A 22292-nucleotide genomic window follows, 5' to 3' on the forward strand; every position below is an offset into this window, starting at 1 on the left:
AACCCTTACTGTCGAGCACTGCCAACAGGGATCTGCCACGGGTCAGCTTTGGCCCAATCAACAGCCCAGCCACTGGTAAGCCTATCCTGCCCCATTCTGAATTATGCATAATGCCTCAGATAACGCATTATTCATGACCGATGCTACGTTTAACAGGTGGAGGTCTTAAACCATTAAGCTTAACCATTTTCTGAAGCGGTTCAGTGAATGCTTGGAGAAAGCAATGCTTCAAGTAGTGGGGTAATGCTTCCTCTGGTGCTGGTTGACGGACTCTAAGAGTTCTTGCCAAGGTAAGGGCAACATGAATAAATTGTGGGTTTTTTTTAACCTTTTTTTCATTTAGTAGTTAATTACATACTAATGACAAAATTCATATCTTCCCTATCTTTATTTCTAGGAAAAACACCCCATCACCATCTCCTGGGCTCCTCGCAGGTCCGGTACCAGTCAAAGGCACAGAAGAATAGACCCGGGGGGGACATGGACGAACTGTGAATGAGCATTAACACTTTGTACATTAAAGAGCAATACTATGCTCTAGAAATAAAAAAAACTGTAAACACTAAATAGTTTTTGACTGTTTTATTTGCTATTTGGTTCAACCACTTCTCTTGGAGTTCTCTCAGTTCTCTCTTCATTAATGTCGGTGTCATCATCTGGGGGATGTGCATGCATTAATCACAGTATACAGTAATTATCTTGTCGCATTTCTTCATGGAGAACATAGAACATGTGCCCCTCTCCACAGCGCTGTTGTCAAGTTCCTTCCAATGGAAAAGCCACAATCAGTGGATTCAATCGTTGGCATAGAATGTGCAAATCTTAATTTGAATTTTGGTGAATTATGACCTGTGTAATTGCACCGTTGACCAACAGCAAGCAATCCTCAATAACTTTACGAGAGTAAACAGCACTGTGGTGACTCAGGCAGCTTTCGCTGAGGATCTGAGAGTTGTGGTTGGATTCAGATCATCCAGCTCTGCATCAAACTCTGCTTGGGTGTTGCCGCTGTGATATCTTTTGAGGTTCACCGAAGCTTTTTCGTTGTCGCTTGAAGTGGTGATATGCACGTTTGGCATCAAAGGGAAGCATGTTGTAAAATTTCGGCTTTTCTTCCCCAATGACTCAGAGCCAGTTTTAAATTCTACGAACCTACAGTTGACTACAATATGTTGAGCATGCTCACTTCTGCCCCCTTGCTGCAGCCATCGAAAGCTGGGACCAGACCATGCAACACCTTTCCCTACGGTCCAGGACCATGGGCCTGCCGAGAAAGACCAATATTACCTTGCCGTCTTTCACAGATGTACCACAGACCAACTTCTACGAGCTGGAATGTCAACTACCATGGCGACATGGAACGTATACATTGTCAAACTAGAGAAGATGAAATATTTGGACATGGCTTCCTAAATGCGGAATTAATCGTCTTCCACTATGACCCAAATGTCAAATAGTTTGGTTTAGTAGTCTGATCCAAATGGACGACGACTAACTAACTCATTTGATTCGATTTTTTATATTTGTGGTGGGGGGTCGGCGGGGTTGATGAATGGGGTAGTGGCTAACAGAGAGCAGTGTTGTAGTCAAGACCACCTTAACCTAGACCAAGTCATGACCAAGACCAGAGTGTATCGGGACTAAGACAAGGCCAAGACTTTGAGGGGTTGAGACCAAGTCAAGACCAGACCAGTGTGAGTCCTGGTAATGCTGTGTGTGTTCTCTTGGACCCTGTTTTGCAGAAAAACTCTTTGTGGTTTAGGAAGCCAAATTTTATAACCGAAGATTTGCTTGACGTCTCCTCCCAAACAGCCAGGGCTTCTTCTCCTGTATCCCTCGTTTTCTTAGAGTGCACGTGATGGGGGGTGGGGGAACGAGAAAAAATGCGTTTGATTACGACGAGACCTTCAAAAAATTATCTTGAGACTAAGGCCGATCTCTAGTACTACAACACTGCTTGAGAAAAGCCTTCTACCACATTGCGCCAAAGTTACAAAAAAAAAGTCAACAGAAATATGTAATAAGAACTTTAATAAACAAAGGTGAAAGATTATTCATTTTATGTTTAAGTCAAGCTCCCCCCCCAAAAAAAAACATTTTAGCAGCTTCATAAATACAATCTCAGTTTTCCTGCACAAGTAAACAAAGTCACTGATGAGAGCAGTGTAAGTTATTATAGACTTCATTTCAGCACCAGGGACTCTCAGCACCGTGACCTATTAAACAGCCTGCTGCACAATGAGACCCAGTATTGGTTGGCGTGCCTCTCTCAAAATGGAAGGTATTGATTTTTAGATGGCACATTAAGGTCATCTTAATTGGGATTTATATTAACTACATTTTGTTGCATCTACACTGGGTTTCTTACAAATGCTTGAACGTTTGGATGTAAACCCCATGAGGGAAAAAGAATAGCGCTCGAGCGGCTCGAGCGGCTCGAGCGGCGATTTGCGAGCGCCGAGGCCAACGCCGATTTGGCTTGGATCTGGGGCTTTTGTCGGGGAGCTCTAAAAACTCTCGACGAGTGGAAAATGAGGTTGTATAGTGTGAACTAGACATTACTGGACACAGATGTTAGAAGTCATCGGTCTCTTGTGATAGTCACTGTGTCAATCTTTTTAAAGCGTTAATCTTTTTGTTTAAAAAAGGAATAAGAATAAGAGCATAAGATTATGCAGATAAACCATTTAAGCTGTCTGTTGAGGGACATAGGACATTTTTTTGTCTTCCTTGTGTCTTTGCTACTTGTTGGGTTTGATACAATAATCATTAGCCACGGGTAAACTATGCCATCATCTGGCACCATGCTATTACCTCTGTTTATAACCAAAGCAGAATACATTACAAAAGATCAAAAGTCAAGACAGTACAGTAGTGGTTGTGATTTTATGTAATTAACTAAAATACACACATACATGATGTGTAGTAACAGGTAGATTTGCTTAGCATTTTCTGAAAGCATGACATATCCTACACAGACCCCACCAGTGTAGGTGACAATGTGGAAGTATATCCCACAGCCGTCTCATTTTCATGGCAACAAGCACAGAGTGATGATTGACAGATTTCCCAAACTAATCATTTTCTGGTGCCTGTTTGTCAATGGTTTGTTTCATGTATAGGCGGGGCTGCGTGGGAAAAATGACATGGAGCCTGCTATCGCGCAACAGAGCGGTTTGCTTATGTGTTTGCATCCGCATGGAGCCTACTGGCATGAAGCACTGGAGCCAAGGATCTGCCCCGAAGACATGAATGATTTTGATGTCCATGTTCTCATCACACCAGCAGGATAATCTACAGAAGACATGGTGTGTTCCTTTGAGTTTTGTATTATTCAGGTGCTTAAGATACTTGTTCTGTTCCAGTGGAATGTGTATTCTGTGTGGGAAGACGTAGAGGATAGCTGGCAGCATACTCCAAATAAATCAAATTTGGTTTGTTAAAAAAGACAAAATGGGATTTTCATGAGGAACGTTTGATCACCAGTGCGTACTGGTTTAGCATGCTCATAACGGTAAACCATCAGATGAGTAATCTCTTTTGAGTTACATCATATAATTCTTATAATGCTACCTCTTGGGATTGGAGTTTTTCAGCCATTGCTGAAACTCAATCATCAATCGTAGATTGAAGATAACAATTGGTAGATCCTGAGATGCTGATATCACTGTGTGGCAAGTATTCAGGCATGTTGGTCGATTCACCAACAAAGTCACCGGAAAGAATTTGCTTATTTGTGTGCATCCTTTGGATAGCAGATCTCTCCAACTCATTGTGTCTTTTCACACCAAAATTCCAAAGCTCCTCTATCTGGCACGGGCATCACCAAATGACCGGACCCCAATCTGCGGCGAGCATACTGGTGATCGCCCGCAGTGACGTATTTGTGGCAGTTCAACAGTCTTTTTTGCAAATGTGTCAAATTCCATTTTGTTTGGAGTACACTGCCAGCCGAAGAGGGGGAGGAAGCAAGAGCATGAGAGAGTGAATACGAGAAGAATGAATCAATGAGTGTGTGAGGGAGAGCGGGAGAGGGAAACACAAAAAGAAAATAGCATCGCTCTCATTGGCAGGACCAGACTATCCAGCCAGGCCTGACACCTCATCTCAAAGCATCAAAGCATGATGGAAAAATACCAGTGTTCACAGAGTGTACGTGTGTGTCTGCTGTGACCAGACAGTGTTTTCACTACAGATGCCCTTACAGCTCACATGGCCCATTGATAGATTATTGGAACATGTCTAGCATTTCTGTTTTAGCCTCTACAAACCAACAACTCCCCTAAGGGACCGACTCCAATCCCCTCTCTTAAATGGAATTAAATACGCACAATACAAGCTAACAAGTTATGAAAAAGGGCCTATAATAACAAGTACTGTACAGTCACGATAACAAAGTAAGAACACAGAATGATGTCTTATAGGTTGTTTTATACAACTGTGTCCACATTCTTTACAAAGTTAAACCATTTGTTATACAGCGATTAATCTCTATGTTAGGTAGGGTTCTGGACATGAATACAACAACTTCTATAATGTCCTTGTAGAGCCTTTTTCCCATAGACACCATGTTTATCCAGAAATACAAAGTACAGATAAATCACTCAGCATCACTCAGCATTTTGGACTAAACAGGGATACTGAGTATCCCTGTTTAGTCAGACAGTTACACCCTGTCTACACCAGCAACACATTCTCACTCTATCAAATACCAATGTTTAGTCAGTGGTCCTACGATTCAAACTGTGACGCCCTTGGTACCGCTTTACGTCTTTTCAAAATTAACTTCAGTTTTCACAGGAAACAACTTGGTTGAGTTTAAGAAAAGATTGTGGTTTGGATTCAAATAAGCATTTATGTTACGTAGTATAGAAGTCTATGTTATCTTCGCGCTAAGTAGTAATGTTACGTAACGTAGTTAAGGGGGCAACATTACAGAAGTGGTAAGTTTAAGTAATGTAATGTCAAAATGTCAAAATAAGACTTGGTTTCACACTGGACACGTCCTAACCCAGAATAGATCATGGTTAGGGTTAAAATAAGTTTGTTTTGTAGTTAAGTAGGCTATGTTACTTTCACATAATGTGGTAAAGTTACGTAACATGGTTAACCCAAACATATGTCTCCTGGGTGAAAGTCCTGTGTAACAAAATGGCTTGGTTATGTTTAGGAAAAGATCGTGGTTTTGGTTAGGTTGTTACATAGGCTACGTTACCTGCACGAGATGTAGTAAAGTTACATAACCTATGATACCTAGTGAAGTAGGCTACGTTATGCAAGTGATGTGGTAATACTACTTAACATTGCGTAACTTAAATTAAGTCAATGTTGACTTTTGGTTTCACAAGGGACCTGAACACCTGTTTCCTGGGTGAAAGTCCTATTTTATTTGGACCCAACCCCCTCCCTATGCAGACTTTACCACTTCCTCCTTTACTCCTGCCATAGCTATGGCCCCGTAGAGCATCATAGTTTGATGCATGGGGTCACAGACCAGGCTGCCGTATTTGACGAGTTGGGAGTGACAACGGGCTGACACCAGACATGTTAGAGTAGAATTATTAAGTTGTTCTTCTCAGAAAAGTCTTCCATTTATTTTATCATGTTGCTATCTACACTTGCTAAATACTGGTATGCACTTATGTGGCAGGTGTAGACTGCCATATTGAATAAATGTTTAAGCATTGCATTAGATGTGTGTGAGATAGATGGCGGAAAAATGTAACTGAAACCTGTCCGGTGTGATGTCGTAGAACTGCCCGTTCTGGTTCGGAGTGTTATCAGCATTGCAGCAGCACTCAAATGATGCTGTTGAAGCATTTAGCAGCCACGGGTAGTATGTTATTGTTATTTATCTTACCGGCATTACTTGTAGAATTGTCCCATGTATTCACAAATATGAGGTAAAACCTGTGTTCTAAAATGTTAAAGATGCTAGATTTGCAAATAAATTTTTATTTTCAAAACCTTTCATCATTTTGTCACTTTTTTGGACAAATTGGTATCATTATATACACTGAAAAAAAGACTTTTTGGCCCTGTTATTATTACCTCGATTATTTTTGTAAATTTTACAAGAAATTATCATTCCAGTGCTTTTACTTTAAAATATCACCTTTTATTTAATGTGTTACTTGGTGTTTGTTTGTAATTATGTATCCTCATTTTTATAAGTACATTTTAATCATTCACACTAAGTAATATCTACTAAACTACTGTATTGAATGCACTACCTGACACAACAAAGTAAAATGTACTTGGGTAATACGAGTGAAACCTGGCAACCTATAGCGCGTACTCAGGGGGTGAAGTCAGAGGAGATTTCGCGCTCCTTTTTTCAAGGAAACGACGGAACAGCAGAACCTGAACAAGGACGGCAGCGTTTCACCTGAGGAGAGGAACTTCATGGACGGGAGCCAGTGGGGTAGGTTATATGTTTATTAATGCTCTACGTTGCTGTTGAGCCTTTGGTCAAGTCTGTGTTTGAGTGGTGAACACTGAAGAGTAGTGAACTGGTCAGTTTAGCGTGCTAGCTAGTTAGGCTATCATGCTAGCTAACTTGGGACAGCATTACAGACAGCATTACAGACATTTACACGGCGCTACATTTTGTGGACATGTTTTTGGTGGTTTTGGTCACGATGTTACAGGGTTCTCCCTTGAAAAGTTGTTGGCCTGGGGACATGGTGCTCGATCAGCTGCGCTCCGTCGACGAGGGGGAATTACTTCGGTTTTGTGAAGCCCACTTCTGCCGCACAGGTGCTTTGCTGTGCTGCGACACACGCACAGCGTGTTTCTCTCGGACATCCTCAAGTGCAGCCGAGGTCGAATGAGGAAAATGTGACAAGACAGGGAATCATAGCTAAGCAGCAACAAGCACACTCTGGTCATGTGCTAACAAATATCCCATATGTGGTGGAATTAGTGACTTTAGAGCGAGTCTAATACACTTAACAATATTTTGTCACTATCATATTCTGACATATTTTTACAGTAACTTATATTTCTGTCATTAGTTTTAAACTGGTCTCTTATGTCTCTATCCAGTGCGGTGTCCTTGATGATGAAGGCTTTGGGCATGAAACAAGGTGCCAGTACTGTGTTGAGTTAGTGTCGCATATCAACATGACCAGGCCTGCTGTGTATCTCAGTATTAACGTTATGTTGGCTTGTTTATGTGCTGTTTTTTTGTGTGGGGATAAAACATGCTATCAATATGAAGATTTAAGCCAAATTCAGATGTAATGTTGTGTGTGTTCATGTTTTAACATAATTTCTTTATATATTTCACAGAATATTAAAGGACGTTCACTCTCAGCAAGTTGACATCAACAGTTGACACAAGGTAAAATCAACTTAGTACTGTTATAGTTTAATTAACTTGACGTATACATTTGAAGTCATAGTTTGTGTTGCTGTCAATAGTACATTATACTGGGAGGACTACTGCATTAATTGTTTTAGCAAGGTACCTCATCTTGATCATGTTTTTTATTGTCTTTTGTTTCAGATCAATGAGGAGTTCAGAAGAATAACCACAGTTCATCTGGAGCGAACCTTTTTGTCGAAATTGGACAATTGCACGACCAACTTTCTGGAGATACTTGGGACAAAGGGCAGAGCTGCAGGAACCAAGACCCATGCTGGAATCACCCAGCCTGGTAAAGTTTAGATATCATATATTAATATTATATAAAATTATGTTGGGCTCATATACACTGAGAATAGATGCATAATGACGCATTTGAACACTTTCAATATTTTTGTTAGTTTCCCCCACTATTGTCCTTTTTTGAGAACACATCAGACTCAAAGACGTAAAAATGAACATTAGTAAATTTGAATTTCAAACATGTCATTGAAGAGGACTATGCTCAACATGTCATGAAGATCCTTGTCATCCATGGAAATGCAACACAGAAAGGCTTCACTCCTGACAATCGTGTTCGTCGTCAGAGGGAAAAGAGGTTCTTGATGACTGTCAAAGTGTGGCGAAGGCCTGCCTTCTGCTCATGGGCTATATCTATGTGTATCTAAGTGTTGTCAAGCAATACCCATCGTTTCAAATTAAAAGTGTTTGTTAAATGACTAAACGTTTGTGTTCTTAAATTTCTTATTGGCAGCACTGATTTAGAAATGTTTTGTCTGGCAATGCCAACCAGATTATATATGTTGGTATTTGTGTGTCTGTCAGCAGTGACCTCTTTCACCAGTTAACAAGTAAAGCTGCTGTAGTTTAAAAGAAGATGTTTCATGTTGTGTAGAAGCCTTATGTTAAGACAATTTTATTAAATAACAGTAGCCCAGTTAAAAAAATGCAACATTCATATTTGAATAGTTGTGTAGAGTAGTAGTAGATAAAAGATATATTGTGTAAATATTACTTAATATTTCTCAATAGAAAAAGTAAAGAAAAGCTTGTTAAATATACATGAAACACCTAATTGAGTTTTACTGGGGTTTTGTAATTAGATGCAAAGGTAGCCTGAGTAAAGATTACTATCAAAGGCTAAGTACATTTTATGTCTAAGGGAGACATTTGCAAGTAAAAGTTACTTGCAAATTCTGGATAAAAAACAATTCTTACTCGTAAGTAAACTTAACTTGAGAATTCCTGAGTGAAAATTACTCGGAATTTCTGAGTGCAAATTGTTACCTAGCTTTTTTTCAAGTAAATGTTACTTTTTTTTTTTTTCAGTGTAAGTAGGATTTTACTAACCATCCTTCTCCAAGTTCACCTCTTGGCATTTCAGTGCTACATTGCTGTTAGCATTTTCAACATGATTATTTTTCTCCATGATGATTTCTTTAACTTGGTCATGCCACTGTTTGCCAAGTAAAGTACGCTGTGTGCATCTTGGGTCCTGCCAGGCTGCTGGACACTGTTTCTTGTTGTCTGGTGTTAAGGGCCTGCTCTTGTGCTTCATTTTTAGTGACTTGGTACAATCCTGGTCCAGCCTTCTCCTCTATCGTCAACTATCTGCCAATGGAACACTCTAGACCCGTCTTTAACTTGCTCTTCCATAGCCCCTACTTGCTGTACTCTGGTTTCATCCTTCGAAGGCACCATTTAGATGTACTCATAGGTGGTTCTCAGGACACTCGTCTTGATAGTGGTCTTGCCCTACCGTTCTCCTTACTGGGGTTGCGCAATCTCCCTTGGAGTCCATCCTTCTTGCCTTGTTTTCCATGACTTGATGTTTGGAGTTGTCCCACCTTACTAGACAATGGATATACAATTTCTGGTATGTCTGGCTTGGATCTACATATTTCTGTTGATGTGGCATTTCACTACAGTCTTACACTTTCTCTATGACGTCCTTGATTCAGGGCCCCATTTTGATTGTGAAATGCTTAAGGATAAAGCTGCCCTGCGTGTATGTGTGGCCATCTGTTAGTTCAAGCCATTCAGTCCCAGTAATCCTCTCTCTTTTTTTCAACCACAATTGGCACATGTGGTCCATGGAGGCTAATAGTAGTCCTATTCTTGAACTATATTCATAATCACAAAACAACTGGGAAGGTTGAAGCTAATGCAGAAAAGCAGAAAAGGATAGGGCACTGCCTCTGTATATGGCACAATGGATGCTACCTTTGGAAAATAAGTGTTCTTTACTTTTCTTGATGCTTCAGATAGAGAGAGACTTTAATGTCTCCAAGGGTGGAATTTGTTTCCACAGTATGCGCACGGTATTCTGTATCTGTGTCTGATTGGGAGTAGCATAAACTATTGGATGAGGCGGTGACCAAGTTTATGTTTTATGGTGACAGCTATAAGTGTGATAGCTCTGGTATTGAGATTCACAGAAGATCACGTCTTAAGCCATTTTCTCATATCAACTCCGGACAAACACTGATTTGGATGTTTCCATTCTCACATACAGCTCCTCTAGTATATTCAGTGTTGCAGTGTTCTATTGACCGCCAGATATTGAAGATGTGTGTTGCATCGAATTAAAAGCTAGCTTGTTGCCAATTAAGGCACTACTCGAGACTGGTGTGCTTGGTCCTACAGTTGTTAGTTTCAGTTTTCCTTCACGTATTGACACTTGCTGTATATCTATTCAGTAATTGAGTAATGGTGGTCTTTCTTTGCCATCGTCTTTTGTGACATTGGCCACTGCTTTTATGGTGTGTTATTTTAGTCTGGCTAGCAGTTAGAAACCCCTGTTTAGCAGTCTCAAAAGCCTCCATTATGGACCATCAACTGTGCGACTGTCTTTGAGCTAGCTTACTGAACTCTGTGTTGGACTTCAAGTACAATTTGCAGTCTCCTGCTCATTATACTTGTATTGATATCTCTCATAGCTAGGGCTGGGTACCATTGGAAAATGTTCATCATCATCAGTGCCAATGCAAAACCTCAGTGTTGCAGACAATATCAAAACATTACTGTCTCTGTTTATGTGCAGTTGTGGCACAGGGGTGAAGTTCCTGTCCAAAGACCTGTGGTTCCATTTAGAGTACCAGTAACTCCAGCTTGGTCTTGTGTTTCAATGAACACATTTTGATATGTTCATGGATGTCCATGCCAGTGCACTCCTTCTGTCCGGTTGGGGCACCTGCACACTGATGTCAGAACCGGAGGGGGATAACGTGAATCATCCATGCTTTATTCCCTCCCAATAAAATGCATAATTGGCAGGTGAAAAGAAGCAAAGAAGAAACGGAATCACGTTAACCTATTTTTTTTTATTCAAAACATTCAATCAATGGGGGCAATTTTCAGCACTTCACATCTTTTGAAATTCATGTCAACAAAATGTTCCCAAAATTCAAAAACTATTGAGACTCTATACCCAGCCCTACCTATATGTTATTGTATGTTTTCATATTTTGTTGTATATTATCATATTGTATCACTTTTTTTGAATGGCTTCTTATGTTATGTTGCATGTTTCCTTTTGGCACAAGCTTGGTTTATTTAATTTGATCACACTGTACTACATCATGTATTAATGCATTGTATCTAAACTTAATTAAATGCAAAGATCTTCATAAGAGCAAGCATCTTGTTTTTGTTTTCCTCGGTGCAGATCCCTAACACCTGGCACCTTTAGACTCTTGCTCAATATTATTCAATATTAGTTTGATTTGGTTAGAGGTCACTTTTCTGCCAGAACACTTGCGGAATTTTGTGCACTCACTCCAGTGATCCTCACCCTGATGCTACATGTGTTGGGTAATCATCTGATTACCCAACACATGTAGCATTTTATGTACCTTGATGTATCTTATTTGGATGTAGTTACTGTATTCGGCTTTCAGGGCATATGAAACAAATGTGTTCATGGCGTTCTCCATTTGATCTTGTCTATTTAACTCTGTGAATTCTTTAGCCAAGTTCAGGACAAATGCCAATGTTTGTAATGTGGAGTGGGTATCAGAGGGTATTAGTGTATGGATTAGGGGGCTGAGGGTATGGATTTACAGGATTTATGGGAAAAGACTTGGGGATCAAGATAGGTGCCAGTCTTCCACTTCCTGTGTCTGTTGTCATTAATCTGTTTTTGGCCCAACTTTCTGTCTGTTTCTGCCTCTTCAGCCTGTCTCATCTAGTTTGTTTCCCTCTGTCTTGCATTTCTTTAGCTCTTCTGATTCATTCATCCAGCTTCCTTTGCATATACAGTATCTCTATGCTTTCTTCCTTAGGGCGCTCTCACAAGCCAAAGTCTGTTTGGCTAGTCCGAATCAGAGTGAAATCAATACTATTGGTTTGTTTTCTATTTAGCCTGATTCAGTTTCACACTGCACAAATTAAAGCAGACCAAATCTCAAGAACTGCCACTTCAATGTATGGAGTTGCGGACTTTGACATGTTTTTGTGGACTTCATCTAGCATATTCTGTATGTTCGGTTGAGAAGTCAAGCAAACATTCTGCAGAAGTCCTAGTAAGTCCTATCACACTCATGTTGTTTATCTGTACCCATCTTAATAAATGCCGGCAGCCTGCGTTTTGGTTCACTTCCTTTTAATGGGTCTAATCTAATCTCACTGCAATCGAACCACACAAGGGTTTGCTTGGAAACTGTCCAAGACCACCTCTCGCAATAGGTCTTGGACCGGTTATTTTGGTCGGCCCCAGAGTGCGATTACTTACTCTCACTCACAACTGCCCAAACAAACCGCACCAGAGTTACATTAAAATGGACTTAAGGTTGACTTGAGAAAGCGCCCTTAATCTAATTCTGCTACATGGCACGTCTCTCTCCTGGCAATCATCTGTGGTCAGTTCTTTCAGATTGATTCAAAATGTAGTAGTCTGTCTTTGTGTTCATGGTTTTGTCACCTGCAGTTTTTTTCTCCTCCTGTCCTGCTAGCTATAAACAAAAACAACTGTTATCCAGGCGACTATATCTCTGAAGAAGCTTGTTTGTTGCTTTGAATCAAAAGATGTGCACTCTGTGTTTCTGCACCAACCAGAATTTGCCTCCTGTAAGGAATTCCTTGGTTAGAACAGTTCTTGAGCTCAATCCTGGTTTAAGAAAAATAAATACAATCTACAATAACCTCTCCCCCACTTTGTATCTCATCAGTTATTTCAAGATGAAGATCGATACCAGCCTGACTATGCTCCAGCTCCCAGAGGCCCTGTCCCAGGCAGGCCTTCAGTTCTCTGTGGCCACTGAGGAGGATTTCGATGAGATCATGGCCATGAGCCAGAACATCTATGGTGGCCTTGATTACCTGCCCACTCGATACACCGACTGGCTACAGGAGACCAACCGCACAGTCATACTGGCTCGCAAACAAGGAAAAGTGGTAAGTTCAATGAATAGCATGAACATATTTTAAAGTTATGTGTTTCAGAAAAGGCAGAATTGTTATATTACAGAAGTCAGAGCAAGTATGAAATTATTGACACTAGATTTGTCTCAATGTGATGGTAAGGAATTTCATGACTTCCGGTTTGAAGGAATTAAGAAAAGTTTGCAGATGCATGAACTGGGCAGATAAAGCTGAAACTATGTTTTCTGTGTCCATTTGGCCAAGATAGTCGACGTGATGTCCAGTAAGGTAGCCCAAGTGTCCTTCTCTCCAGCTTGTCTTGGGGTATCCCAAAGTATTCCAAGGGCAGATGGGATATGCAATCTCTCCAGCTTGTTCTGAGTTTCACTGGGTTCCCCTCGCAGTTGAAAATGGCCAGAATACAGCCAAACGAAGGTGTGGAGGAAGCATCCCAATCAGATGCCTGAAGCGTATCTGAATCCTTTTGACAGCTTTTGTGGTTCTTCTCTGAGCTCCTTACTCAAGGGTGAGCCCAACCACCCTGTGAAGAAGAATCATTTTGGACGTTTGAATCCGAGGCCCCATTCTTTCGGTCATCATCCAAAGGTCATGACCAAAGGTGAATTTTGGATTGTCCCAGTGTGCACTGGGGGTCTTGACCTGATGGCAACAGCAAAACCACATCATCTACTTTTTGCAGATGATGTGTTTCTTAAGTTATTTTGCTTAGTCTGCTGCCACCGCAACACAGATAGATACAGGAAATGTGATCGTGCTCTGTGCTGAAATAAATATGTTTTTGTTTCCTAAATCTCGTAAACAGGTCATGCAGCTCTGCCCCAGCTACAGGAATGATATAAAGTTCTAAAAAGGACATGTCAATGTGATTGTTTCTTTAGTCCGCCTTCTTCTGTGATACTCAACAGATTGCTCTGGAGTCTGTATGTGTGATTGACGATGGGGAGACTATGCTGGTGGAAGGTCTACGTGTCGCCCCTCAGGAAAGGGGAAAGGGTGTGGCAGGAGTTCTGCTTCGCTTTTGCTGCGAGCTGGTCAAATCCAAGTACCCTGATGTTAAAGTAAGCCGCTTGACCCGTGATGATCAGCTTGGACCCAAGGACTTCCAGAAGTACCGTCTCATAACCAAGCAGGTACCAACAACAAAAGAAGACATTCTGTGTTTTGGTCTGTGCCTATGGTTTATGAATGTTGTTAATGATCAACATGCAAAATGCTATAAGCTTGCTTTCAGTCAGTGTGTTTACTTTTGTGGTACTTTGTGAGCTCATACATTGGCTTTCTTCTCACAGGGTATTCTGTTGCTACGCTTCAGAGCTGAAGACCTCAAGCTCCGTCTGTCTGAGCTTGGTCAGGGTGGAGACATCCAATCCTCTCTGTCCACCTCCTCCAACCTTCCTCCATTGCGTCTTGACCATACAGCTGTCCACCGGCTGTATCTGACCACTGACCTGATGCATGGGGTTCTTCCTAATGCCACCATCATTCAAGACTGGCAGCCTTTCAAGCTTCTGCCCAGTAACATGGCTATCCTACTGAAGAAGGACATTGACTGGATGGTAGATGATGTGTCCAACCCTACTGTGGCCAGCCTCTGTACCTTCCCTTTCAGGGTGCCCATTGGAGATGACTGGTAATTGTTTTTTTTTTATTCATAACTGTCCATAAGAAAGTGTACAATAATGTAGTGGGGTGCACTGCTTTCTGCCATAGCATCTTTTGATCGTACCATGTGGGTGCCAGAGTTGTCCATTTATTAGGTACTACACATAGTGGCTTTAAGATACTTGTAACTTTAAAAAATGAATAGTTATTCAAAATAATACATTATTTTCACTGTAACATTTTTGTTGAACCAGGTATTACCTGAACATTGACATGTTCGGTAAAGACCTGGACCTGGTTCGGCAGCAGTTCTTGTGCCACCTGCAGCGCCACACTGCCACCCTGAAGGGTCACGTGATGTGCCAGATGTTCCTGGACCCACCACTCTGGAAGTCCATGGCCGAATTCTGCCACAACACTTTGAGCGTGGAGCTGGTGAAGGAGTACACCGTGCAATGCGTGGTGGAGTCAGACGTCGTCTAGTTACAGAGGGTGGATGGAAATGAGTAGAAGATGAAGGAGCCAGAAAGGAATGAAGACAAGGGTCTAGACAACAAGGAATGGACACAACTAAATTACACTTAACATAAAAACACAACCCTCTGTACAGAGGAAATAGAAACCAAGCAAACTAAATGTCGTTTCTACAAAACAAAACAACTTCCAAGAGTGCAGTAAGATTTAACAATACACAAATAAATACAGGGTGTGGACATAAAACCATGAAAAAAACATGTAATCAATAGGTCTGTTACAAATACATTTGTAAAAATGATAATATTGAATTGGTGTTAGAGGTGTTGATACAACTTTATAGTCATTTTGAAGTACCATTTTAATGATGTAATTTTAAGGTGTACATAATATTTTGTACCCCTAATGTATTTAAAGAAGGGGAACTAAATAACACAAACCTCCGTTAGGAGAGGTCTTCACAGGTCAGCACTTTTGTACTGGATCAAAAACAGACCCATGGAAACTATGACCAAACCCAAAGTTCCTCTTTTTTTTTTGACTGATCCAAGAGCAGTCAGACACAAAGTCAGTCAGTGTAAAAAAAAATTTGTACCAAAACATCACTTTTATGAATGCTGATGTGACTGGACCCTAAAGCAGTCCAATGCAACAACACTACAAACTATGGCCTGAAAAGTGACTATAGAGTTGAATCATCACCATATTAGCTTATCTTATGTTTTATTACAATAATTACAGGTTTCTTCTTTATTATGTCCACCCTCTGTATGTTTCATGACAAGGGAAGATGTAAAAAGAGTGATGAGCTTGGGGAGGCTTTCTCACACCGGTAGCAGTGATGTAACCTAAAACCTAAAAACAGTCAACATGCAAATGCTATTCTTTAAAGACAAAAATGTAAGTACCCTGAGGGCATCTCAAACCTTTCACCTTTGTTCTTTCTGTAAATACGAACCTTCTAAATATGTACACAAGCTGAGTTGGGTTACTAAATCTGCACAACTCTGAAGGCACTTTATTAAGATTACACAGACAGGTTTTGTCAACGTTAGAATGAAAAGGAATAGTTCAGGATCAAATAAGGGTAATTTACAGATCCCATCCCTCTTATGTTGAGGGTTGCATCTATTAACTAGTATTTCCTTCGGAAAATCAACAACAAATCTCTGCAGCAACAACAACGTTATTGAAATGAACATGCTCAGTCACAAAATGGCTGACAATTTATCCTTTGTTATGGTCAAGCTTTTGTCTTAGCTTTTGTCTTTTTATTATTTCAAATCTTTTATTGTATATATATGTTACTAATTTAATATTTTCACTTAAATGCTGCAAAAAGATTTTAACAGAAATTATTAACTTCTGAAGCTGTAAGTGAAATCTAGGCTTACTTTTGTAGATTGCTAGCATAATGCCAAACAAAATGCTAATGCTTGAAAATATTTAACAGACTACTGTGCAGTTTACTACTGGCTTCAGCTAACGCAGGGAGAAGGAGTAGAAGGAAAATAACTGTTAAAATTAACAGAAATAAAATTATCTTTTAACCATCACTAATATTATCTGGCAAACGGCTTTTGAAAATAGTGTTCTCTATGACTATACAAGAGCAGTGTTAAGAGAAGCTTTGGCCTTGTTAGAGCAAACTAATCTCTAGTTTATTGTCCAGACATGAACAGAATATTGTGGATTATACCATGGCCAACTGGCTAGTGTCCATTCAAATGATAACTGCATAGCTGTAGGGATGGCGGTTGGTGTAATGGTCCACCACTTTTTTCTAGAACAAAATATCTTGACAACTACTGGATGGACAATATGAAAGGCCCCCGGAAGATCAATCCTAATGACTTTGTTAGTCCCCTGACTTTTTACAACGCCACTAGTAGGTTCAAGTTTTTATTTATCCAGTCAAATGTCGCAACATACATGAATCGGAATAGCCCACAATTTAGTCCAAAATTAGTACACACATTCATGTTCCCTCAGGATAAATTGTAATGACTTTGGTGATCTTCTGACTTTTCATCTAGCGCCACCATCAGGTCAACATTTCCATTTGTCAAATTTTTTGATTTTATGACCAAATACCTGCAAAACTAATGACATTCCCATCTGCCTTAGCTCTAATTTTATTTAGTAAATGCTAATTCAGCATGCTAATATGCTAAAGTAAGATGGAAAACACGGTAAACATTAGACTTTCTTGTCATTGTTAGCATGCTCACAACGACAATGACACATTAGCATTTAGCTCAAAGCATCGCTGTTGCTACTACAGTCTCACAAAGCTGCTAGCATGACTGCAGACTTGTTTTTTTACTAAGTGGCCATGGTATAAGCACAATACCAGACACTGTTGTGTCTCCATTTACAAAATAAGGAACTTGGTGGAGGAAACGATGCTCTACTCCACACTCTGTCCTCCACCTTCATGTAGTCCATTATCACCTACATATTAACCTCTACTAGTGGCATCATAGCTACGTCTGTGTACTGGTATTTAGGTACAGTACCAAGTAGTATCAACAATGAGTCAGACCTGCAATTGATACTTATTGTATCGTTTTGCTCGCAGCCAATCATCAGGTGTTATTAGCCCACTACTGCAGCAGCTACAACCCATACAGACAGGATTTCATGCCTGCACACAACTATGAACACAGAGATATCTGAGCTGGCAGCAAGTAGTTCACGGTGCTAACAGTGCTAACAACGGCAACAGGCTGACAGAGCTAACAGTTACATTAGAGCTAACAATAACCTGGGGAGGTGGGCATTACACTTTCACAGCAACATGGTCCTGCCACCGTGGGTCGGGGGATGGCATTATCAGCGGTAACCGCTGTACAGGCCTAAAAATGTCTTTAACATTTTTTGAGTTTTCTCTACTAATTAATTACTCATTTGGCATTAAACTGACACCATATTGAGCAAACTTAGCACCGCACACACACCCGTTACACTCTAAATCTCTCTTTAAATGCCCATGTAGAGGGTGGGACACAGGACCATTAGTCTGAGCCATACAGAAATATCTTGTATGAAAAACATCTCAGTTTGTACAAAACTATTTAACCTCCCCATTGCCTTGACCAGCTTGTATCTTGACTTTAACCCCCTTCTTCTTCGGGTATGCAATTTTCTAGGTGTGAGGATGACTGGGCCTATTTTCTGAAGAAAGCTAAATGATGAGTCAAATCCTTTCAAAGTTTAACAAAAAGGAACTAAATGATTAAATAGATTCAACTTTTTTAAATTATTAATATTCAAGGAAGGACCTATTAGAGTGGTCATCATCCTCAACATATTCCACGGAGCATAACAAAATAGGATGACAACTATCTTTTCACCCTATTGTTTGTAACCAAAGAAAGTCACCACTCATCTAAACCGATGCCCTTTCATTTGCTGCCAGGAGTAAAGTGAAGATAAGATAGATTAGAGGGCAATGGGTGTAATTATTTTTACAGCTAGTTTTTTCATGATCGCAGTATATTTTTCGTAATCTATTTATAAAAATCTCTTGTTTTATTGTGAGCAAAGAATCATTATTTTGTGATCTTGACATAACATAACCCAAACTGTGTTCTCATGATTCTGATTCTGATATAACTTGTGTAATCAAGGACTGCCACAAACATTGGGCATTAGCAGATACCACTATTAGTTATTAGTGCACTAATTGCAGGGTTTACCTACTAGGGGACCCTGGGTCTAAAATATGCAGCTGAGCCCCTACTAGCCTGAAAGTACGAGGGTCTATAGCTGGATTTTAGGGGTCCAAGGCAGAACCTCAAGATTAAATAATATGCTGTCTGATCATGTCAGCTGATATTCTGCTTTGGTAGCTCATATTCTGGAGTTCCCCAAAACAATTTAAATTACCCTAATTACCCATATATCCCCAATATCTTCCCTATAATATATCTACGTATATTTGCTTGATAGTGTGCCCATGGTAGTAGATAAGTAGAGTAGTTTCATTAAACATTCTATCCTATAATATCCCTAATAGTATTACTAGTTGCAAAGATAGTTTTCCAGTGGTAGGAAATGGTTTACAGTATAGTGACTTTGTGTCAGCTGACAAATAATTCCTATCCATCCATCCTGGTCGCAGTGACAGCTGGCTAAGCAAGGTAGCCCAAACATACGTCCATTAGTAACATCTCCCAGCTAGTCCTGGGGGTTCCCAAGGCATTCCCCAGTCTGATGGGATATATATTCCCATCAGTATGTTCTTTGTCTGTACTGGAGTCTCCTCCTAGTTGGACATGCCTGGATACCCAATAAAAAAAAAGGTGTCCAATAGGCGTTCAGATCAGATGCCTGAACCATGTCAACTGGCTCCTTTTGATGTGAACGAGCAGTGACTCTGCTCCAAGTTCCTTCCAGATGTCTGAGTTCCTCACCCTTTCTTTACAGTTGAGGACAGACACCCTGTGAAAAAAACTTGTGTATGGCCGATCACATTCTTTGGGTCATTGCCGATCATTGAGGGTTGGGAAGTAGAGCAACTCGTAGATGAAGAGTTTTGCCTGAACCATGACAGTCCGGTACAGTGCCGACATCACAGTTGATGCAGTACTGATTTGCCTGTGGATCTTGTGTTCCATCTTGTCCTCACTTATCCACAGATAAGCCAGTCAAGAGAATTCCTTGATTTTCGGCGGTAACACTCTCTCAAGCTAAAGTAACCAATGACCATCATGACAGTTGAGGTGAAGGCTGGAATGTAGATGAACCGTTAAAACCAGTTCTTGGCTTTCAGGCTCATGTCCCTCTTCACCAAGATAGTTTAGTAAATCCATCTTTCACTCACTTTGAAACAAGACCCCAAGCTACGTGATACTCTTTTTTTATGCTGGCAGCTCATCACTCCCATCCCAGAGTGAGCAATCCGACATTTTCCAGTAGAATACCATGACTTCATTGGACTTGGAGGTGCTAATCATAGTTGAATTGCCACACATGAATTTCCCCCATTTTTCTTCTAAATGATCATGAGAAGTCAGTTTGGTAGGTTTTGTTAATTTTGTTGTCAGGAAAAAACAAAGCTTGTTCATTTTGATCTGTTTCTTGTAATTTCAAGAGACAGAACAACAATCATCTTAAATGTGCGTTACTGCCTTCTGTATGAAGATGGAGAAATGTACATATGCAGCCCTTCTCCAAACACACAGACAGTCGTGTTTTCATGACTTTTGAGGACATTGCATTGACTTTTATTCATTTCCTGGAGACTTACCCTAACCCTAACCACAATCGCTACCACCTTAATCCTAACCTTTATCCGAACTGTAACCTTAACCTTACTTTAGCCTAACCTTAAACCAAGTCTTCACCCTAACATGTAATGATTTACGTTACAGGGACATGCATTTTGTCCCCATAAGGACACACTACCAGTTAGTAGAGTTAAATCTAACCAGCTGAGTAATCTTTGAAACATACTCTATAAAATTAGCTAGATACTTTCCTCACAATCAAATACACCCTCTGTTAAGTTTCACATAACCCTAACATAGCAAGTAGGAGTATCCTTCAACACATTATGATAAATATACTCATTCAATTATTTTTTTTGTCTTGTCATAATAATATGTAATACATGTAAATACTGTAACTTTTGCTGGAAAGTCACTGGAGCTTGTGAGAGGCCAGAATGAAGACTTAATGTTAACACTCAAATGGCCAAAAAGTGTAGGATGGCCTCATTCAGAGGAAACAAACAGTGGCCAGTCGTGAATTTATCTCTGAGAACATGTCGGCCCATCAATGATCACCTTACTTTTTATATGAATAAAACTTTCTATTTTCAATGTTCACTCAGTGCGCCCTGCTGCCACTTCACTTTGAGCACCATTTCAGCATGCGCTCTCTTGAGTCCTGCTATTATCAGCCTCACAGCAGGCAAAATACATTAGAGATCTGCCATTTGTCCACTAATCTGGTAGATGGTTCAGGTTTTAAGATTTCTGGCCTTTTTCTTTGTAATTTATTCAGTCGGGGGAGGGGGGTCATTGTTTCTAGACTTTCTTCCCCATCTACAAATCAACAATGCCTTGTAAAACTTTCATCCATCTAAAGGCCTCAGTATGCTTCAAAGAAAGTAGGTTGTACTAGAAAAGTGTTTATAGCTGTAACCAATTGCCACACCTGAAGGCGGGGCCAAAAAGCCTGCCATCATAGCATCTCTTTTTAATAACTCTGTCTTTTGCGTGTCTTTGTAGTCTGGATGTAATGACTCATATAAAAAGCTATACGCTTAACATCCCCCCCGGTCCCACCATCAGAAAAGGGCTTCCAGACACTTAAAAAAGTAATTTCTTTACAGCATACTGAGGCCTTTAAGTTCAGTTGACTTGTAAATCCATGAAGTTTTTTGTGTACCAACACACTTCTTTTTACCCCTCGAGTTGCTAGGGTCATGGCAATCTTAATAAATTGGCCTGGTCAGTTTCAATCAATTTGTGCTGCCATTTTGAGTTTTGTCATTTTTGAATTTTAGTACTTAATATAGATCCATTGTTGTTCTCCTTTTCCAGCAGTTGACTTCATCACATGTGAAAGAAAGCATCTTTTGGATGCTTTTATTATCAGCATTTTGACATTCCAAACCATTTGAAATGAATCTGGCAGAAGTTGTACCTTTTGTTTCTCTGTTTCTTTGCCTTGTTGATATTCCAAATTGTTCATTATCACCTACAAGTCCTCAATGCACATGCTTACATAATTCCCTCTAACACCAGAGCCAAAGGTGATGAGACTCCTTCAAACGTCTGAGGTCTTTAACTGGAAGTGCTTCACATATTAGAACAAGTTTTTGCCACTGAGTTCTGCAGATTGAGATCAATCCAACAGATGTGGTTTGATGAATTTCAGTGATCGGCATTTTAAACTTGAAACAGTTAAACACACAAAGATGAGCTCATTCAACCCAAGGCTTAGGAGTTTATGGCAGAATTGTGCTGAATGATTTGTACTCAGCCTTATGCACGTCTGCTTAGCCCCCAGATTTTGACGTGAAGTTTGAAATTGGACTTGGCATAACTGCAGTGTGGTTTTGTATGAACGAACAACACATAGGCCAACAGAGGTCTTGAATTAACCCTTTTTAATAAGATTTATTTTTTAAAGTCATACTTTGCAAAGCATTTACAACATTTAAACTAATAGTTTTATTAATGTTAATACTAATGAAGTATTCTATTCATGCCTTAAAGGTCATTTCTAAAGACAGTATTTAGGCTACAAGATTGTGAAAAAACAATATGGTGTTCATCCTTCAGCATAATATATTCTTGATTTTGAAATAGCTCTTCAGGACTCAACGTATATTTTGGTGTGGCATAGTATTAAATCTCAATTTATTAGCAACTTGATTAGACTTGATGGTTTTATTAGAAGGTGAGGGCTGAAACACACTTCTCTGGGCTTTGGTTGTTGTGTCTTTTAG

The 22292-nt window shown here is 40.1% G+C and overlaps 1 protein-coding gene and 1 long non-coding RNA gene across 2 annotated transcripts; both read left to right on the plus strand.

Moving 5' to 3' along the window:
• The first annotated feature begins 6292 nt into the window (after window positions 1–6292).
• Window positions 6293–8093, plus strand: LOC142945925 (uncharacterized). The gene is made up of 3 exons (XR_012952956.1): window positions 6293–6424; window positions 7294–7345; window positions 7511–8093. It is a non-coding gene; the product is annotated as an uncharacterized LOC142945925 (long non-coding RNA).
• A 4452-nt stretch (window positions 8094–12545) lies between these two features.
• nat16 (N-acetyltransferase 16) lies at window positions 12546–17002 on the plus strand. The gene is made up of 4 exons (XM_076086863.1): window positions 12546–12763; window positions 13657–13881; window positions 14041–14381; window positions 14608–17002. The coding sequence occupies exons 1-4, from the start codon at window positions 12548–12550 to the stop codon at window positions 14834–14836; spliced, it is 1011 nt and encodes a 336-aa protein (XP_075942978.1). The 5' UTR covers window positions 12546–12547; the 3' UTR covers window positions 14837–17002.
• Window positions 17003–22292: the final 5290 nt, after the last annotated feature.

Source organism: Anarhichas minor, unplaced genomic scaffold, assembly GCF_050575085.1.
Source record: "Anarhichas minor isolate MPS153535 unplaced genomic scaffold, ASM5057508v1 ptg000009l, whole genome shotgun sequence".
NCBI lineage: Eukaryota > Metazoa > Chordata > Actinopteri > Perciformes > Anarhichadidae > Anarhichas > Anarhichas minor.

Bases quoted from the DNA above. Each gene is read 5' to 3' on its own strand.
- nat16 (XM_076086863.1), top strand. From the start codon at position 12,548: ATGAAGATCGATACCAGCCTGACTATGCTCCAGCTCCCAGAGGCCCTG. The intron at 13,882-14,040 runs GTACCAACAACA...TTCTTCTCACAG, and splicing joins ACCGTCTCATAACCAAGCAG to GGTATTCTGTTGCTACGCTT. The intron at 14,382-14,607 runs GTAATTGTTTTT...TTGTTGAACCAG, and splicing joins GTGCCCATTGGAGATGACTG to GTATTACCTGAACATTGACA.